Source organism: Macaca mulatta, chromosome 5 (genome assembly GCF_049350105.2).
Source record: "Macaca mulatta isolate MMU2019108-1 chromosome 5, T2T-MMU8v2.0, whole genome shotgun sequence".
Classification (NCBI taxonomy): Eukaryota; Metazoa; Chordata; class Mammalia; order Primates; family Cercopithecidae; genus Macaca; species Macaca mulatta.
Window position 1 is genome coordinate 98,073,067 of NC_133410.1, and position 21,415 is coordinate 98,094,481.

General features: G+C 37.7%; 1 protein-coding gene across 17 annotated transcripts in view; it reads right to left on the minus strand.

Annotated features, from left to right (window-relative positions):
- Positions 1-21,415, minus strand: part of FAM13A (family with sequence similarity 13 member A) — a 376,873-nt gene that overhangs the window by 27,207 nt on the left and 328,251 nt on the right. For all 17 annotated transcript variants that reach the window (XM_078002003.1, XM_078002004.1, XM_078002001.1 and 14 more), the window contains 3 exons: positions 13,610-13,686; positions 13,176-13,218; positions 4,765-4,912 (listed from right to left, as the gene is read on the minus strand). In XM_078002003.1, coding sequence (XP_077858129.1) covers positions 4,765-4,912; positions 13,176-13,218; positions 13,610-13,686 — 268 coding nt within the window. The remainder of the gene's footprint in view (positions 1-4,764; positions 4,913-13,175; positions 13,219-13,609; positions 13,687-21,415) is intronic.

A 21,415-nucleotide genomic window follows, 5' to 3' on the forward strand; every position in this document is an offset into this window, starting at 1 on the left:
CAAGGAAAGAGACAGGGATGTTGCAAGAAAATTATTCAAAGGGAAAAACAGGAGGCATGTGAGGCTTCACACTGGACTGTCTTGCTAAAGCACCACATAAAATAAATGCATTTTCATATCTAGACCAAAGTTCCTTGTATACAGTTAGTTTTGCTTCTAGTCATGTGTCTCGTCACAGTGAACTCTGGACATAAGTATGACATGCCTCTCTATTAAAAATTAATCCACCCAGGTCAGTTGACATCGCAGCAGGTCTGAAATAACAGAGATAAAAGCTGCATGCTTGCTACTGAAGTAATAAAAAAGACTAGGCCCTGGGGGACTTCCAGTTCAGACACCATAGTACACATGGATATAACGGAAATTTTCTGTAGAAAGAGGGACATATCTCTGAGTAATGCTATCGTGGTCACTGGGACATAGCTACTCTCTGCTTGGCTGGCTGGATCCACTTACTATACAAAAGAAAACCGGCTATTGAGATGATTTATTTCTCAGAAATCTGCACAGAATTAAGGGGGCTGATGTTTTCCACATTTCCTTTCCAACTGTATTATTTAGAGCCATTACTCCTTGGCAAGATGTAACCATCTTTCTGCTCAGCTGAGTTAGGAGGTACTTGGACATCCCAGACATAGAAAGATATAAGCCTCATGGTGGAGGCTCTTTCCTGAAAGAATTTTATAACATTTTTAGTGTTCCAAAATTTAGAACAATGTTAGTCCTATTAAATTGTTCAATTAGTCTTGTAAACTATCAGAGTTAGGAAGAACTAGAGTAGTCAGCTTTATCAATCACAAATTTAATCCTTACATTTCATATAACTGCTTTGTCCCTGTTTGCAAAGTTAATAAGCAAGCCCTTAGTAGCTCCATTTAAATCATTAATAAATGTGTGGAACAGGATAGGGCTGAGGACTTTTTACCTAATGAGAATACCCCCGTGTGAGTTGACTTGGATCCACTTATGTGCACATTTAAGAACAGTTGTTTCATCAGTTACTAATTCACTACCCCACCTGTCTTCTCTCCTGCTTCTCTGACAGTCAGGCTATCATTAAGGCCCTGTCAGAGGCCCAGCTGAAGTCTTTTCAAATGCCCCATTTCCCTAATCTAGAGTCTAGTATTAATAATATCAAGAAAGAAAGGAGGTTGGTGTGACATGGTTAATCCTTAGTAAATCTGTAGAGGACCTAGTAATACTGATTCCTCTTGTGTTCAGAGTCATCCATGGCCATTTGGTAAACGCTCTGGTTTCAAAGAAGGCAAACTTAGGCTGTCTTTTCCTGAAACTATACTTGGAAAGATTTATGGAAGATAAAACTAACACTCACATAATACCTACTAAGTGCCCATACTGTGCTGCGCACTTAGCATATTTTAGCTTATTTAATCCTTGCATTACTTATTAAATAGATACTACTGTATCGACTATTCATTATGACCTACTGTTACCACCCTATTTAAAGATGGGAAAATTAAGGTGAAAACCAAGGCAGGTTTACTAACTTGTCATAAAGCTGATAAGCAGCAGAGCCAGGATTTGAACCCAGGGAATCTGGCTTGTAACTACTTTGATCTGTTGCCTGTAAGGATATAAAACTGACATTGCTTAGAAAGAGGCATCAGGTGGAAGTGAGGAGACTTTGTTACTCTGAATCATCAGTTTGCTTCTTTTGGCCTCAGTATTCTTATCTGTATAACAGGAAGGTTCAAGCGGAAGGTCTTTTGAGATCTCTTGCTTTTCTATGATACTTTTAGCGAATTTCCTTTCCAAAGTTACTTTCAACAAGCAGTATGTTTTAGATATATGAAGTATCTTATGCCCTTTTAAAAATACCACCCAGCTCCCCAGTTTTTGAAATGGGGAATTGTTATGTTGCCCAGGCTGGTTTTGAACTCCCAGGCTGAAGTGATCCTCCTGCTTCAGCCCCTTAGGTAGTAGGGACGCCAGGCGCAGACCACCATGCCCGGCTTAAAATGCCCCTTTAAATTTAATTTCATCAGGACATATTGAATAGAGTAGCTGACTGCTTAAACCCCAGTACTTACACAAGGAGTATCCTCAAATCAACATAATCGACTGCTTGGGAACATTCTAATTATGCAACTCTGAAGAGCTTTAAATAACACAGAATAGTATATTAAATTTGTATATTCATTTAACTCTGGTGAAAGGAAATCCTAGTAATAACAGTCATGTGGATAAAGCAAATAATAAAACAGCTATGTATATTTAAAAAGGATAAAGTACGCCTAGTATTTGCCAATAAGCATGACCAGACTCGGATCCTATGTTCACTTTGTGAGGGTTCCATTCTACATGTCCTATGGAATCTATTTCTTAGTTTCATTTCCCTTTTTGTTTCCTTGATGTTGAGTCCCAGAAGCCAATGAACATCATTTTCGTGTGGAGGGGCAGTACTTAGTGAATAGCCTGCTGGTGCTCGTCTCTGCAGTAAGTATTGCTTCACCTGATATTCTGCGATTCCACACGAATGTGAGAGTATGAGCTACAGTATGGGGATGGGAAGGAGCAACCAAACAAAAGAGGGGATGGTGGCTTGAAGACTGGTGATGGGGGCTTGCAGGTGGATACTGGTTCAGGTGGTTTTTGCTAATTACGACTTTCGTTTACATATTTTGTTGCACTGGCTTCACATTCACAAATTCGTGCAAAGTTTATTCCTTACTGGAAAGACACCATTTTCTTATTTTAGCTATTAAAAACGGTGATATTTTAGTGATCAGACTTATTGCTCTCATTTTATGCAAAAATTCCTTTACTTTTATTATACTTATAGCTATATTAATGCTAAAGTTACAATAAGTACATAAGCTTAAAAAAAAAGGTCACTGAAAGCAGTAACCAAATGATCAGAATGGCCTTAGTGTGAATTCATGTAGATTTTAAAGATATGTACGTTCAATAACAAATGCGGTAATTGGCAAAACAAAAACAAAAAAAGTTAAAGCAAGTTATCTCAAAAACTACTTGGAATACACAATCCACTTTCCCAAGCCTATCAAAATGCAATGTATTTTTTTCCAATAACTTAAAAAAAATCCATCTAGATTTCTAAAATAAAATGTTGGTTCCTTCAATTATAATCTGAAGGAAAATTCTTTATGTTAATAGCTTTAAGGAAACTATAAACTGGCTTGCAGTCACTCTGAAGAGTATTCTCAGCTTTATATTAGCATTATTTCAGTGGCTGGGAGAGACGATACATTTATGACTAACCAAGATAAAAATAACAAACTGAGTCCATTTTAGGAGAAAGAAAAAATATGGCTAATTTGAATTCTAACCAAAAATCCTAGTTTTTATCTAGAGCTTTAGTGTAGACCATATCACTAAGACTTGTGCAAATATAACATTTTTTTTTTTGGTTACTACATTTTTATTTGGGTAACAGTGACTACTATGGGACTTTTTTTGGGGGAGGTGGGGGCAAAGGTTGTTTTTAACGTATGAATTAAAAACTAACATGTGATTATTTCACGGTACTCAAAAATGAAAGAACATAAAGGTACTCAGGAATAGATAACTGAAATTACAAATTAAACAACACTGCGTTTTGCTGCTCAGTGAATGCCTTTTGAGCTGAAAATGTCTGACAAAATCTCAAATCCACTGCCTAATTATATAAAAAGAACTAGAACAGGTTTCTTAGATTGCAAGGACAGAACTAGAGTAAAAAATAGTTTGTTTTCACTGAAGCCCTGGATGCCAGAAATGGAGTTTACTCTTTTTCACCTGGTGGTCTTTTCAGCTTTCCTCTTGATCCTTCATCTAACGTCATTAACATAACTTCTTGGATTAAAAAAGAGGGGAAAGTGGGTAGGGAGAGAAGACAAGGAGATCCACGTGCTGAAACGGGACTGATTTTTCACAGCTAAGACCCCCGGTAAGTCATTGTGTTAAGTCATGCTGCTGTATTGGAAACAGGTGCACAATTTTTCCCTCCTTGCAGCCGTCACGCACATACTGTATAGAGGTAGACTGGCATTTATTTTGGATCCATATTGGTATGTGTTTGGATGCAGACACATGGATAATGAAAGAACAAGCAGCTAGATAAAACTGCTGCAATATCCTCCCAGAAACACAATTTTGACAAGGCTACTCTCTTCTTTGCAAGTACATCTCTAACGTTTTCACCAAAGTCTCTAGAAAATCTGAAGCACTCACTGTATTACAGGCTTTCAGTAAGATGCATGTATTCAGTGTTCTTTTTGATAAGCAAATTCCTTAAATTTGCTAACCTGAAAAAAAAAATCTATCCATAAAAACAAACATAGAAACAAAGCAAACCAAAACATCGTTCTTGAAAAATGGGAAGGAGATTTCATGAAAGAGGCAGGCGGCTGGCATGCAGCAGTGGAAGATCGCGCCACAGAAGGTAGAAATCCTAAAAGCACACCAGTTCCCTATTACTCGGCTTGGTACTATGAGGGGGCAAAGACACGCACATATCAGCGCTCCTGGTGAGTCACAAAGAAAAATAAAAGGCCTGCAAGGTGACACTATGATGAAGGGCAAGCGTATTTTCTTTCTTAGATTGCAGCCGCCCTCAGCAACATTTACCCTGAGGTATTCCTATGCCAGGTCAAGGATTTTCAGTCATTTAGAAATGCAGTTACTTCTGCATGCATAGCTCTCTCTTTCACCCACACTCTCACACGGTTACATGCCTCTCATTTGTGCTTATTTATATATGCTTTAATGATGGCAAATCATCCAAGTATCAGACAACCCTACCTTCCCAGTTCTTTTCATCACACAATGCAGTCAGGTCCAACTGGGGCACTTCGGAGACAAAGCTCTCCTGCTGGTCACCGGCATCTTGATTCCTCTGCTGTTTAGTGTCAGATAGGCTGGGATGCTCCTGGATCTTCATTGTGGGGCTCTGCAATAACAGCACAATGTCCCCAAATATCTACTGTTCGCCCAAACCCAAAAACGTCTGCAGCAATTCCACTCCTTCAGGATAAAACCTTCCAAGCCACAGCTGCTAATGCATCCAGCACAGAAATAAAAATCATGGCTGGATGCCCCCCGGATCCTAGCTGGCCACTTGCATGCAGAAAGCAACTGTCCATCTGTGCTCCTTTAACTTTCCCCAGGCTGCTCTTCCCGATAACTGCAGGCAGCTGACAGTCTTGGTGATTACTGATTGGGGCCAGGAATGAGGGAAAGGAGTTTGGTGTTTTCTTAAAGGAGTATGGCTCTCCTGACTGTAAACAACAACAACAACGAAAACCGGGCTACTGCTGTTGCTAAGGCTGTAGTAGCAACATGGTGTCTTTCGCAGGTGGACTTCTTTGCCCCTTAGGTAAACAGTCCTGCGAGCCAGGAACAGAGGCTGTGTACGTGAAAGCTCCCCTGCCAGCCCTGGCTGCTTAGATCAATTAAGCAGGGCTAGCTGCACATTCCCAGATTTCCTGTGGTTGTTTTCTCGCTGAGTACTGGGAGAACAGACTATTTATGGAGGAGCTCTGGGTATTAAAGCATTGTTTGCGCAAATTCAAACAGCACCGGGGTTTGGTGTCTCATCTCAGCTAGCAGTAAAGAATACGGACTCTGGAAATGAGCCAAAATTACATAGGGAGCAATTTTTTTTTTTTTTGAGTAAAAAGTCAAGAGCTGGCAAGTCAGTGATGCATAATTCATGTCTTACAAATACGCAACTGTCACTTGTTTTCCTACTATTCATCTACTCTGAATATTAAATACTTGGCTATACTTGCTTACACCAGGCTAGGACATCTGAGGGAATGGAGAAATCCTCCCCAAAAGGCTGATATTCAAATCAATAATTTTATGTTTAAACAAATTGCACTGAAATTAATTTTTTTTAAACCTTGTTCTCTGGGTCCTTCGTAAATTCAACCACTGTCAGTCTTCTCTGTCTCATACAATTATAAACAAAAGTGTTTATGAAACAGTTTGCTCACAAATGTATTCCTTAAGTAGTACAGATGGGTACAAAAGATCTTCTTTTGGAGTAACTACAAATGTACTTTGGCAAATATACTATAATTAAATGAAAAAACTAAAAACATCTGGAAATCATAAGTGATTTCATTAATGTATGAGAAACGTTCCTATGCTTAAAGCACTACTTAAGACTTGCAGCTACTTTTAATAGCTATCCAACCCACTTTGAAATCATCAGGGAATAGCCAGGGCTTTCTACTATTATATTTCCCTGAAATGATGCATGGAGACATATTTTCTTCACATTTGGGATAAAATGAAATACCATCATTCAGGTCCTGATGAGCTACTAAAGTCTTATAGAAATGCCAAGTAAATCTGGAGATTTAAGATACTTTAAAAATGCAGTTTGTTTACTGGGGAAAAAGCCAGATTAGGCATTTATGTCACAAAAAGTATTTTTCCCTGAAGCTAAAGCCTAAGTGGACCAGGGTTAAATGCCCAAATCTAGTTCTCAGCTTTTTAAGTTACAAAGCCACTCAGTCACCAATTGTGTGTGTGCCTGGGTTGTGGGGGAGCAGGGGTGCAGGCGGGGGAAAGCAAAAGAGAGTGAGAATATGCATACAGCAAATAAGCATTTTCTCAAAAAGATTTAAAATGCTCATTACCTTTACAGACATCAAAAAAAGAATACTAGAAATACGATTTCATTTTTCAAGTATGGTATTTCCTTCACGAGGAACATACATCAAGTCATTTACGTCATCATGCCATGGAAAGGACAAGGGTTTTGCTTACAGGCAGACCAGGGTTTGAAGTGTGGCTCTGACATTTACTAGCCTGGTGCCCTGGCTGGGTTGCTTCCCTTTTCTGAGCTTCCATTGCCTAACCTTTAAAATGATATAAGTGATACCAACTTTGCAAAGTTCTTTCGAAGATCTGTCAGAAGGTATGAAGGGCCTCTAGCATGATGTCTGGGGCAGGAGAGACACAAATGAAAGCCATCATTCTTTCTCTACTACTATCTGACACCGTATGAAGACAAATGAATAAAACACTGGCGTGCCTCAGAATTGCTAGAGAGAGGAATTGGAGACAAGGCAAATACATTTGCAATTTGAGGGGAGGCATACTGCAACAAAGGATGGAAGACAATGTCAAATGCATTATGAAAACATTTTAGTGAAAAGAGCCACTAGCGTATCCATCATGAATCAGCAACAGAAATTTTGATTTGGGGGCAGATAGGTGTGGGCTGGAGGGGTGAGGGAGGACGGCACGTCACACAGAAGGAAGGAGGAATACCAAGTGCAGATGCAGGCACGAGAGCGTGGCATGCTTGGCCACAGCAAGAGAAGTTTCAGGGTGACCAGCGCTTAGGACAAGAAGGGGGGATGGCAGATAGCAGAGGTGTCAGCTAAGTAGATGCTGGACTGTGAAAGGCCTTATATTCCGGGCTAAGTATTATATACTTATATATTCAAAAAATATTATTTCATAATAGGGCTGCCTATTATGTCTTTAGAGATACAAAGACAAAACTTATTCAAAAGAAATGATTTTTCAGTACCTACTATTTGCTAGATGTTTTTTTCATACACTGGTGAAACTATGGTGGACACACAAAATCTCTGTCATAATGAGTCTTACAGAGAAGACAGTTAACCAAAAACTGTTAGGGTTCTGGAGAAAAATGAAGGAATATAACAAATAAAAGAAAAATAAAGTAAGAGGGATGTTGGTGGTAGCGGTGGAGGCCTCTGTTTTACATTGAGTGGTCAGGGATGGTCTCTGTGATAAAGTGACAGGAGGTGAGAAAGTGGGCCATTTGTGGAAAGAGCATTCCAGGAAGAAAGAAGCCAAGTGCAAAGGCTCTGGGGCACGGTCAGTTTTTCTGTGTTTCAGGAATAGTACAGAGGTCACTGTTTCTGGAATCCAGGAAAGGATGGCCAGAGCCATTGTATACAGAGGGTGAGGATGTGTCATATATAATGAGGCATTAGGTAATTCACATCATAGACCTATGTCAACTTACATGAGCTTCTATACTTCCTGGCTGATTTGTGGTACAGCAGTGGAGAGATCCCTCCTACACAAACCTACACCAGCTGGCATAGCCCTGGACACCCTAAGCACAGCACACTCCAACCGCATGTGGAAACGCACGTACAGACTGGCCCTGTCCTGCTGTGCTCCCATCAATCCCTGAGGTTGCTTTTCTTACTTGCCCAAGTCCCAACTTTTGGCCCTGCTGGTCTATGATGTGACAGGGTTGTCTTGCCTGGGGTTGCAGACTGCTGATGGCTTTTTGTGCATGTGGGTGTCAGGGAGCCTGTCCTATGTCCTATGGCCCATGGTGAAGTTCTTCAGGCTCCGTAAACACTAGCATAAAAACCGTCCTGCCTTCAAATGTTAGCATAGTCTGGGTGAAGCATCTTGCCCAGGTGCACCACCCTCTCTAACAGGGCTCTTCATATAGTATTGCAAATATTATCTATTTCTCCTACTAGATCATTAAGGTTAAAATGTCAAAGGCATTCTCAAATATAAAAATATTTTTGGTTTCCACTTTTGTTGTTTACATGTCTAATATCTTCTGTTAAATCACGAAGTAAGTAAATCAATTTCACAATTTTCAACTCCAAGATCCTTGTACTGTGATGTCATATGCTAAACATCGTCAAAAATGCTGCACTATATGAAAACACACCAAATATTTGTGTATTGAAACAAATTGAGTGTTTGGCTTTTAGGTGAGACAACATAGTATGGCATATTAGGATGGTTTTAGAGGCAGAGACTCACGTTTAGACACGAGCTTTACTAGCTGCAAGACTTTCAGTGAGTAAACGTCTTTGAACTTTAGCTTTTTTTCTTTTCCTCAAATACAGGAACAAGACTTTGTAAGGTTTGTGAGGATTAAAATGAAAAGTGTGTATAAAACAGCCTATAGGAACTATAAACAATGTTATTTCCATTTATACCCTACCTTCCTTTCCCATTCATTCATTCATACATTTGGCAAGTGTTTACTGAACACATGCTATGTCCTTGGCACTGGAATTTAGTAGCAAGCAAGATAAGGGATTTAGTGCAAGAGACAGACAATGAACATACAAGTGCCAAGTATCATGTGTGTTATAAAAGAAACGTAGGATGCTAGGGGGCAAATATGAAGAGAGCTCATCTCTCCTGGGGCCTCAGGTAACATTTCACATTCAGGTCAAGGAGCCATTAATTATGAAGCTATCAGTCTAATCTTTGCCAAGACTTGTCCCTGTCCAGCTGGACCTACCTTTTTCTGTCCTCAGACTTTATGTGATCCTGCTCTTTCTCTGGCTTCAAATAGTTGGCGAATTTTTGTTTTATTCCTTCTATTGCCCTGCACAGGATATAGTTAAGTGGCCTAATAGTTTAACAGAGCCAGGAATGACAATATCAGAAAATATGCCATATAATGCAGTTTGCATAGGAAGAAACGACAGTATTAACAGAACTACACAGAACCACAAACATTTTTGTTTGGCCTGACAAGAAAGGAAAAGTGGACATAAATTTTCAAAATCCACGTGAACTCCAAAGCTTCATTAGGCTTTGGCTATTGGATTGATTTGGAAGCGAATGTGAAGTAAATAGAGCTTGTTAATTTTTCTGGTTATAATATTAAAACAAAGTCCTAAAGCTTCCATGAAAACAGTGAAGTCAAAATAACAGTCATCCATTTCATAAATACTTTTCAGAAATTCACTTTTTCAGGGCAAATAAGAGCCTGCACTTAAGATCTTGTGATAACTAATATTAATTCTCAGTCTTGATTGAAAAGCCTTGTCTTCTCTCCTTCTCTCTTTTTCTTTTCCTTTTTTTTTGTTTTGAAGCAGGATAAGAAACATGGAACTAGTCTTTTTTTAAAATTATGAATGTCGTGTTTGTTATCAAAGGTATGCTTCTAAGCTCTCTTAAGCAGTAGGCTTAGAAAGCATAAAGAATGTAAAAATATTTTGAAAGAACTTAACACTTCACTGACCTTGTAATTCTGACATAAAATGATCTCTCCCAGATAATGTAATTCCCTCACATGTAGTTAATAATTCTTACTTGTTTTGACTTCTCAACAGAGATTCATTGTAAGGTTTTAGTTTTAATATTCTGGATTTTATAGAGAAGAATAAAATATTTTCATCATAGAAAACAGGGATTAAATTGAAGCGTAAAGTATAAACTCCCTTGGAAACAGAACTCTGAAAATCGGTAATTTCAGGGATATCTTTTAGAATCTAGAAAATGCTAGTTTTAAGGATTACCTCTCTTCTGGATACTTGTAGTTTGTTAAAAGAGTTTAAAACTACACAGAAGAACAAAGACTGTAGATTTTGCATGCCCAGGGAGCAGTGTGCTAGGCTCTTCCTCATGTTATCTCATTTCATATTGCCCAGATAAGATATTTTATTAAAATATCAGCCTTTCTGAACCTACCTGAAGAAATTGTACTTTAATTTTGGACATTTCAAAGTGACACCTGACTTTTTTTCTCATTGGCAGTGTGTCACTAAACAAATTTTAATCCAAACCACATAAGGAACTCTTATGAAATAGAAATGGGTAACTATTATTGATCAATGCCCATCTGAGATCTCAGGAGAACTTCTGAGATTAGTTGCATAATTAAAATCAATTAAAAAGATATGAAATAAAGGGATAAGCCCATGTTCACTTTCAACACATACCTTCAAACAAAACACATTTAAGGCTGCAAACTGATTATTTAAGAACTGGGGTCACAGTTGTAACTTCATTTGCCTTCGAGCGGCAGATCTAAGAGAAGCCTCTCTCTGCCTGTCTCTAAAGAGCATTTCTGAGGCTGAAAACAAGTGTTCCCCATTCTAATGGAAACAGTAGTCCCCCCCAAAAAATCACCTTTCCACAAGAGCTGTCATTTGCTATGTTATCTTATATGAATCCGAGATTTTACAAGGAGAATTTTAAATCACAATACTAATAAGGACGAAGTCTATCTTAATGGCAAAGAAAATTAGAAATATTACAATATATATTCAGTAGTGGACATGTAAAATCTGACATCTCAATCTTATGCAATGAGACCTGAAACAAAATAAATACTGGTTAAACAGAACTCTAGGAGGAGTAACCAAAGTATAGACTTATTTTTCATCACTGAAAATGAAAGGTTATTGATGTTTTTACTGGAAAACCAGATTAAATATTGGGTGGTGTAAGTTTTAGGAAGTACTACATATATTAAAAAGTAGTAAATAACAGCACACTGAAACAAAGGAAAAACCCCTACAAAATGGAAAACAGTTCTTTTCACTGTCTTTCATGGATAATAACAAAATAAATTTCCCTCAGTGAAAGCAGCACATGCTTTCACAAGTAGAAATCATCCCAATCTTGTGGAGTGATGTCTTATTTTTCTCCTTTGGTGCAGCTGTGATAGAAAGGTGACATGGAGAGCTTAGTCTAGATTTTAGTTCACCACCTAATTTTATCTCCTAACCAAAACCATCATGATGACAATGATTATTATTAGTGAATGCCTAAGCAGTGCCAGCAGTGGCACTGGGCACTGATTGGTGGCTGCACATGGATAACACACATAAGAAGAGGACTTGGCACATGGAAGAAGGATGTGAGATTGTTTCCCCATGATTCATCCACTGCCCTGGGAGCTGTCCACCAAAGACCAAGGCAGACTGAGTTCAGTTTAGTTTGCCATTTAGTTTGTGTGCTACTTGGAATTTATGAGTTAATGCTATGAAGTCCATCCACAAAAGTTACTTTTATTCCCTTTTATCTCATAAAAGATAACAGGCACAAAAGGAAAGAACCAGCCTCTCCAGGAGACTGGCAAAGCGATTTTCTTTAAAATCATGTTAGATGGGAGATGAGTAGGTGCTTGCTGTGAGTGGAGGAAGATGGCAGTGAAAGGATAAAACCATAAAAAACAAAACACAACATGACACTAACATGGGGGAAACATGATCTTTAAAAAGATGCCTAGAGATAAGAAAAGAATGTCAGCTTGTTGCCTGGGTCCCAAGGAAGGAAGCATAAATGAGTTGGAAATAGATGAAAACAGTGGCTCAGAAGCTGTGGGGTCAGAAAGAGGAAGCATTCCCCTCCTATTATCTGGCTAAATTATCTAGTGAAGAAGTATATATATGACAAGAGTTGAATACAGTAGATATGAGCATTAGCGTGTGTTCAGGCAGTGGGGATTAATTTCTAGGAATTTTATGCACATTTTTTAATGATAATACAATTTTCTAAGAGGGTCTGTAGCTTTCTGATTTTTAAGCTGTAAAACTCCATGGGGGAATAGACTGTGGCTGTCTTTAAATCCCAGCTCCTAGCGCAGTACCTGTACCTAGTGGGATTTAATATATGTTGTTGATTAAATCCATCAGTGAATTTGGTCAGTGCCCAACAGAGATTAAGAATTATTGGGTTAAGAGGGAATGTTCTCTTTATATCGACAGTCAGAATTTAAGAGTGGGTTAAGAAAAACTTTACTTCTTGAAAAGCAAAACTGATAAGATTGAAGGTGGAGTTGGAAGTATCTGGAGGTAGTAGATTGCATACACATACATGAAATAAAAATGATGCTCGGCACACTGAATGGGAGCTGGAGTTGGGAGAAAGGGAAACCAAATACTTGGGTCAGCATGGTGATGCCTGGAGGACAAGTGGGAGGCCAGGGAAGTAAATGAAACTTGAAGATACAGATGACATAAGGGAGGTGAGAGACTTTTTCCTCCAATGTCTATTTAAAATGAGAGACAAAACTCAGCAAACAAATTGGATTAAGTAACTCAAAGTGAATTTATGTTAATTTGAAGATTCATGACCTAATCCTTGTGACTAAGACTCACTACCTACATATTTCAATCACTTAAAAAATGCATCAAATTGTGGAAAATAAAACCAGGAGCTTTGACTTTTTGTTTTGTTTTACTTTATAGAAAATCTAAAGAGAAATTCTTGTGCTATTAAAGTTTATCGTCATAAGCAAAACAAAATAATTCACAAAGGAAAATAATGGAGTTCTTATGATTTCTCAAGGAATCTTTAAGTTTGGTATTTGCCTTTCTAATCAATCACAGTCATATTACTTAGCTCATTGTCCCTTACTGACAGACTAATATTTCAGAGGGACACTGAAGAGTGTATGAACAGCCCCATCACAGTCTTACTCTTGCTTGTTAGTTACTCACCTCGAAATGCTGAGTGTGTCCACCATCTTTTTCACCTCCTTTCCTATAAACAACAGCAACAACAACAAAATCATAAAATATCTACTTGTTTTATAACAATGTTTTTCATCCATTGATATTATAATTTTATTTTAAGAGTATGTTGAGTAGCTCTAAGCCTAATACTTACAAAATTCAAAAACAAAACACAAAACGAAAAATTAATCAAAACAAAGCAAACTGGAAACACAAATAAACATGACTATAGTTATTTGCCTTCAATAGCACTGTGATAGATTTTCTATTCTAAGCATTTTCCTTGCTATAAAATATTGCTGGTAAATATATAGTCCTTTAAATCCATTCTTTTTAGTTCTTATAATTCACATTGCATTACATGAAAATAACCTTTTCCTGCCCTTGGAAAGAATATTAGGAGATAATTCTAAAATTACCTTTCATCGGACATCCGTTCAAAACCATCAGGTCCGGTTCTCTCATGAGATCGAGTGGAATTGAGACTTTCCATATTCTGTAACAGAACCATTATTGGTTGTCCAACAGGAATGGTAAGAAATATGCAATGCAGACCCTCCTTTCTTTAAAATAGAAAAATCACATAATATGTATATATAAACCAATTCTAGTCTTCATATTTTTATCTTTGTTTAAACTAGTAAAATTATGACAGTTTATTATATCCTACTTTCATAGATTGTCTATTGAACTTTATCATCCTTTTAACAAAGATATGTGACAGCATCACAGAAATGGCCATTGTGCCCTATAATGTTTCTCTTAGGTATTATCCACATTGGACAGCTAAATAGCAAAACCCAGATTGTTAGAGAATCAGGGTGGGTCAGACTTAGAATTGAGGAATCTGACCTCGAATCTCCTCAGAAACTGATGTAACATTTTCTCTCTCTCTCTCTCTCTCTCTATATATATATATGTTTAAGAATGTATATATACATATGCATATACATATTTATATATATTCAGTGTATATTGATAAAATCGAAGGTGGAGTATACACATATATGTATATATACATACTACATATATGCACACACACATATACATACTTAGTGTATACTGATAATATTATCTAGAGTAACATGTAGCTTATACATAAGCTGTAAAATATCTATAAACAGAAATGAAAATTTAAGAACCTTTCTACAATATTTAATGTTAATCTTTATATTAGCCAGGATGGAAAAAGACAGAAAACCTAATTTGAATAGTATGCATTTTCAGCTGACCAGGTAGGGTTACTGATTACCAGGAGGCATATATGTAAGATTTTTTTGACTGCCTCTGTGAATATGGCCAATGCTTTCTAAATATCATTCAGGTGACTGGAACAGAATAAGTAAGCCATTTCCTTGAAGGGAGATTACACATAAGCAAACAAGAGAATATCTGAATTCAGCAAACTCAAAAACAAAGCTGCCTTGGAAATTTGGACCTGAATTTTGTTAACTCAGATTTATATCTGCATTAAAAGGATATTAAGCATAATCCACTCATCCTGTGTCATCAAAGTAAATTATACATATATGAAAGTAACATATGTTCATCTACATATCAATAACATTCCATTATAATAAAACCCTTTACTAAGTAAATCTAATTAAGGTTCACAATAATCCCATGAAGTTGGCATTTACAACGATCTCCACAAAATAAACACATAATTAGAATAGAAAACGAATCTTTGGCTTGGTAGATAGCTGAATTATTTTCCATTTATGTTGGTTTGGCCAATCTGCCTGGAATTCTCAGTTTGACACCCTGGGCTCCATTAAAGAATAGAAACAAAGAGAGATATCATAACATAATAGTTATGACGGTGACTCTGAATCAGAATACTTGGGTTAGAATTCCAGTTCCGCCATTTGCCAATTGTATGACCCTACTTCAGCCTTAATTTCCTCATCTGGAAAATGAAGATGGCAACAATAGTTAACATAGGGTGGTCATGAGGATTAAATAAAGTGATATATAAAGTACTAGAATAATGATGGGCGCGGTGACTCACACCTGTAATCCCAGCACTTTGGGAGGCTGAGGCGGGCAGATCACGAGGTCAAGAGATCGAGACCATCCTGACCAACATAGTGAAACCCCATCTCTACTAAAAATACAAAAATTTGCTGGGTGTGGTGGCACGTGCCTGCAGTCCCAGCTACTTGGGAGGCTGAGGCAGGAGAACTGCTTGAACCTGGGAGGCAGAGGTTGCAGTGAGCCGAGATTGCGCCACCGCACTCCAGACTAGCAACAGAGAGACTCCGTCTCAAAAAAAAAAAAAAAAAATAGAATAATGCCTGGTACGTTTAATGAATGCTGTTAATATAATTAATGAATTGTTGATGTTATTGTTTCTGAACCAAGAAAAACATTTTATTGTTATTTGTTATAATATCTCCAAGATGTTTGTTATAATGTCTCCAAGGAAAATATTTTACTGTTCTTTGTTCACAGTCAAGACACTGTCCGAAGAACAGGAAATACAGTGTTTGTGTCTGCCATTAGAATACTAGAATACTGAGCATCAATTTACACACTTAGATAATTTTAGAATGGATCCGAGAAATTAAAAATTACAACTTCAACTTTATTCATACCTCTAAAGTTTGAGTTAGAAGAGGCCTTTATAAAATGGCTCCCATTAAATCAAGAATAATTGCTCTTATTACCTGAATGTGACTTTCCTGATGAAGAGGGATGTATCTATGACAAAGAATCTTTGTTCCCATTGGTAATCTTCAATAGATTATCAGAATCTTTAGTGTAAGATCTAGTGCAATAGTATTAGGTTTTCCTAAAGCTCTGAAACATGAATTCCAAAGGAAAGCACAATCCTCTATCTTCAGTTCATTTCACAGCAGCGCCAATGAAATGATACATTCATAATTACATGTAAATGACTATTTCCAAAGAACTAATCATTTTCAGATCAAGGCTAAGAAATATTCAGATCCTTCCTGTAGGAGATAGCTTAAAAGAAAAAAATAAAATAAAAAAGAAATATTCAGAAAGAATAAGAGTGAACAGAAAATAAAACATAATAGCATTATATAAATTTAGAGATATTTCAGTTAGAAGATGTTAGAAGGTTAGAAGATGGCTTTTTTTTTTTTTTTTCCTAAACAGAGGAACCAAAATATAACTGAAACAGGCGTTAGGAACTACAGAATAAAGTCAGTTAGGTCACACAATAGACAGCTTTGCAAAAAGCAGTTGTGAGATGTGAGAAAGCTTAGCTGACCTCCAGGTTAAAACAAGTATTAACTTCTTCAACTCCATCCCTACCACTTTTTACATGTTTTATCCGTAAGTTTAAGAACTCTCCAACGACTTGAGGTTTTGTAGATGTAATTCACAAAGGCTGATTTCCAACATTGTTCAATATTCTTCTCTAAGGCTTTTTAGTAATTCTAATTGTCATGTTATTTCTGTACACATTTGAGCCTGCTGAATATTCATTGTCTGGTTTCACTAAAACAGCATGCAGGTACACAGTGTTCCTTTTCTAAGGTAGCTGGGATGCACCTATACCTTTTGGAAATGGAAAATCTGAAGAATGTTACAACCGGGAAAGCATTTTTTTTTTTTTCTTTTCAGAATCAAACTAACAAGGGTAGTAAACATCTATGAGTACAGTTACAAAACTATGTATTTCCATGGGCACAATACATTTTGTAGATTCTAATTTGTATTCTTTGTTTTGGGGTTAGGGAGGAATGATTAAGATAAAGAAATAGATCAGTAATCTCTCTACTTCACTAAGATGAGGGAAGGGAAAAGTGTAATGTACAGGTCAAAATAATGCTGAAATGCAGAATGCTTTTGAGAAGTAGACCTTCAGATGTGCTCCAGGTGCTAATAATACTTGTCTTACAAGAAAATATTGAGTCATTGTCTTTTGAAAGTTTTAAACTGTTTTATGTCCCAAACATATCTCTACCAGGTGTGGTAAAAGAGTAGTCCATTAATGTTTTTATTGATTAGATGTTGAAGTAATAGAATATTGTGGAAGTGTTTTATTACATTAACTTTTAATTCCTCTTCTAAATTTGGGATCTTTTAAAGGTAATAGGTAATTTTTAAAAAGCAGGAAAGAACAGATTGTGACTTTAGGTCTAATTTAATAAAGTTGCTTCTTGTGTTGCGATTTTTTTCAACCAGATAAAGCCTAGTTTATAATCCATAAAATTCTGACTCATAGAAGTCCTATCAAATGACTTTCAAAACACAGAATCACTGTGGCATAATTTATTTTGATAATTTTGGGGTGTCAGAGGAACTAAATTTTAAAAACCATTCTCCTTAATTATAAAGATAACCTCAAGTCTAAAAGAGCAAAAGCCTTGATAAAAGTTCATTTTAGACTGTGGAATTTATTTTCGATTATTTTTCTTTCTCCCTCTCTGTGTTGGTGTTGAAAGCTAGGCTCAAAACCTGTTTGACCACTGACTGAAGCACTTAAAAACACTTGGAACAAAAACAAATTCATCTTCTAAAACTGTAAAATGCTGACAAAGCTTTAATAGAGGACACACACAAAAATGCCTCTCTCAATATACAAACAGCTCAATCTGAAGGCTACAGGAATGCTGTTAGTCAAAACAGGTTCATTATTCTAACCTTGAGCTCTAAGAGAAGGAGAATATTTGATAGTCTCGTTAAGAAAGGATTAATGGCATATTTGAATTCCTTTTTGTACCCTTTTGTACATTTTATGTTTTATTGCTTAAAATTTTATAAGCTCATCCATATTAAAAAAGAACTACTGGTATCATAAAGGATGCCTATGAAGAGTTTACCAGTTGTCCACCGAAACCCATGCTACGCTTCTTCCACCGTCATAAAGTAGATGCCCAGCAACAATACATTTCCCAGTCTCTCTTGTGATCAGGTACAACCATGTGACTGACTGCTCTCCAATGGGATGTGAGAAGTGATATGTGTGGCTTCCAGATCAGCCAATACAATGCTTCACCAGGTAGAGACGCTCTTCAACTTACCATGGAGGTTATATCCCAATAAACCCATGGTAATTAGAAAATATCATAAGCCAAAAATGCTTTTAGTACACCTAACCTACTGAATGGCATACCTTAGCCTAGCCTAAACATGGTCAGAACACTTAAATTAGCTTACAATTGGGCAAAATCACCTAACAGAAAGCCCATTTTATAACAAAAGTGTTGAATATCTCATGTAAGTATAGAATACTATACTTACTGAAAGTAAAAATCCAGATGGTTGCACGGATACTCGAAGTACGGCTTCTACTGAATATGTATAGCCTTCTTTCCTTACTCAATAGTACAAAGTGGAAAGGAATCCTAGATGTGTGCATAAACATGAAGAGGCTGATACAAGTTAGAAGAGTATTCACTTTTCATAGATGAAATGTGGGCTGTGGTTAGAACACAAAGATAGGCCTTTGGTGTTATGCAAAGGAGGCAGTGGGGGAAAGTTGTTGGAGTTCTTGATGAGATGGTCTTTAGATCAAAGTGATCTATGATCACACCACTCCACTTGTCCATCAGGTCCCATCCCCTATCCCCCATCAAGAACATTGCTCCTGCAATGGATCTCTCTTGCATCGTCATCTCCGCCTCTCCATGGGCTTGTCTTATACAAATATTCTGTAACATCACTGCCTTCTAAAAACTGTCTTCAGCTTGTATTCTCTCCAACTGCTACCTCGTTTTTCTTCCCCCCTGTAAGGCAAAACGTGTTCAAAGACTTTCCATACTTGTAGTATCCAACTCATTTCCTCTTAGGCTTTCTTGAACCCACTTAATCAGGCTCTTCCTGCCTCTTCCCACCGATAGAGCTCCCATCAAGGTAGCTGTGGGTTAGCTAGATATATGTGAAATTATCACTCACTCCCTATTCCAATTTCTTTCTTCTGATTTTCTCTGGACCTAAATCTAATGAGGCTCTTGCCTTCATGTTGCACTGGAGATTGGCAGCAGCTCCTTCTTAGTCCCTTGTGGTGCTCCCTTCTCATCTGCTTACCCCCTAAATGTTGGTATGTCTCAGGGCTTAGTCCTTGGAACCTTTATTTTTACCCTTTGTACTCGGTCCTTTGGTGTCAGCTTATCCACTCTCAAGGGTTTAAAAACCAACTGTGTGCCAAAGACTTCCAAAATTATTTATTTCATCTCTCCCTTGACCTCCAGATTAATATATCTAACTGCCTACTTGAATTCTTTACTAGATTATGTCAATTATTTTACTTTAGTCCTTATCCATTTCTCATCACCCCATACGCTATACTTAACACAGTTGCCATAGTGATCCTTTTATAAAGTATGCCACAAAATGGCTTCCTTCCCCTCTCAATCTTCTGTGGCTCCTCATCCTACTTAAGGTAACTGCTAAAGTCCTAAAAATGGTTATGAAGCCTTAGGTGATCAGGACCTCTGCTACATCTTTGATCTCATCTCCTACAATGCTCCTCTCAACTATGTTCTAACCATGGCCACCTCTTCCCTGTCCTCAAAGGCTCAGCATGCTGCTCCCTCTGCCTAGATTTTCTCTCCCCAGATATCCTGATGGCTCATTGCCTCAACTCCTTCAGGTCTCTGCACAAGCATCATTTTCAGTGAGGCCTGACATGAATGTCCTCTAGGATGTCGATCCTTTACCTCTTACCACTTTCCATACTCTTTACCCTGCCTTATTTCTCTCCACAGCATGTACTGCCATCTGACTAGATATTTCTTTCCTATCTATCTCATTTTATGAGACTGTAAACTTCAGGAAGGTAGAGTGTGTGTCTGTTTCGATCACATTGTGTCCTTAGTGTTGAAAATAGTGCTTGTCATATAGTTAGCTGTTGTGTGATTGAAGGAATAAATAATTTTAAGTCAGTGGTTCACATTGTTGGACTTTTTTACATTATTATTACCACCCAGAAAATCACGATCATGTAGTTTTTGACAGGAGTTCTTGCTGAGTTGTGTTACACTGAAAACAATGGTTGAAAATTGCTGCGTTATGTAGATAATTGTTTTGTAGCAGCAGACATGTTCTGGAGAGGAAAGTGAGTAGAGGCTTGGAGACATGTTGGCTGGCTGTTTCAATATTCCAAATTAGTTATAATAAGAGCCTCAGCTATGTAATGGCAATACAAAAAAGGGAAAGGAGATGCACATAATATCTTTTTAAAAAGCAGAATCAACTAAATTTGACAAATGATTGAAATGCTGAAAGAAGGATGGAGGTGAGGAAAAGGAAAGGACTTGGAAAATGACTAAGGAGACGATGATGTGATTGAATCAGATGGGACTCTTGAACGAAAAAGAGATTGAGGAGAAGATGATGAGTTTGGTTTCAACATGTTGACTTTAAAGTATTCTCTAGGGTGAACTGCAGACAGAATCCATCAAATGTTAATTTGTAAGTCATTTGTAGAGAGGTGACAACTGAAACCATGGAACTGGAGAAGCTCTGAAAGTTCAGATAGAAAAGAGATATGAGACAAAAATCTAGGTAACATTTAAATCCAAGCATGATTTATGAGAGCTTAGCCAGGGAAGGATACAGCAAAGAAGAAAACAGTCATTGTGGTATGAGGACAAGGAGAGGTCAACCATCATTGAGACCCAGTGAGAAAGGGTTCAGACAAAGAGCCACAAAGTATCAAACACCCCAAGGCCTTGAGGAGGCCAAGAACTAGATGAAGTCATAGCACAGGGACCAGTGATAGCACAAAAGACCAGTAGAGACATGAAGAAAAAATCTGTAGAGAACGGGGTTGGGGTTCGGATTGGGATTGGGGTTCGGATTGGGGTTGGGAGTGGAATCTAGACTATAGGGATTGATGTATAAATATGAAAAGAAGAATGGGGTCTGGGCGTGGCACCTCACTCCTGTAATCCTAGCACTTTGGGAGGCTGAGGTGGGAGGATCACTTGAGGCCAGAAGTTTGAGACCAGCCTGGGCAACATAGTGAAACTCTGTCTCTAAAAAACATTTTAAAAATTAGCTGGGTGTGGTGGCGCATGCCTATGGTCCTGGCTACTTGGGAGGCTGGGGCAGGAGGATCCCCTAAGCCCAGGAGTTGGGTGTTGCAGTGAGCTTTGATCATGCCACTGCACTCCAGGCTAGATGACAGAGTGAGACTCTGCCTCTTAAAAAAAACAGAAGAACTGAAACTAACAAGTACAGACTGTTCAAAATGTGTGATGGTAAAATGAAGAAAAGAGATTGGCCATCAGAGCAGAGGGAGC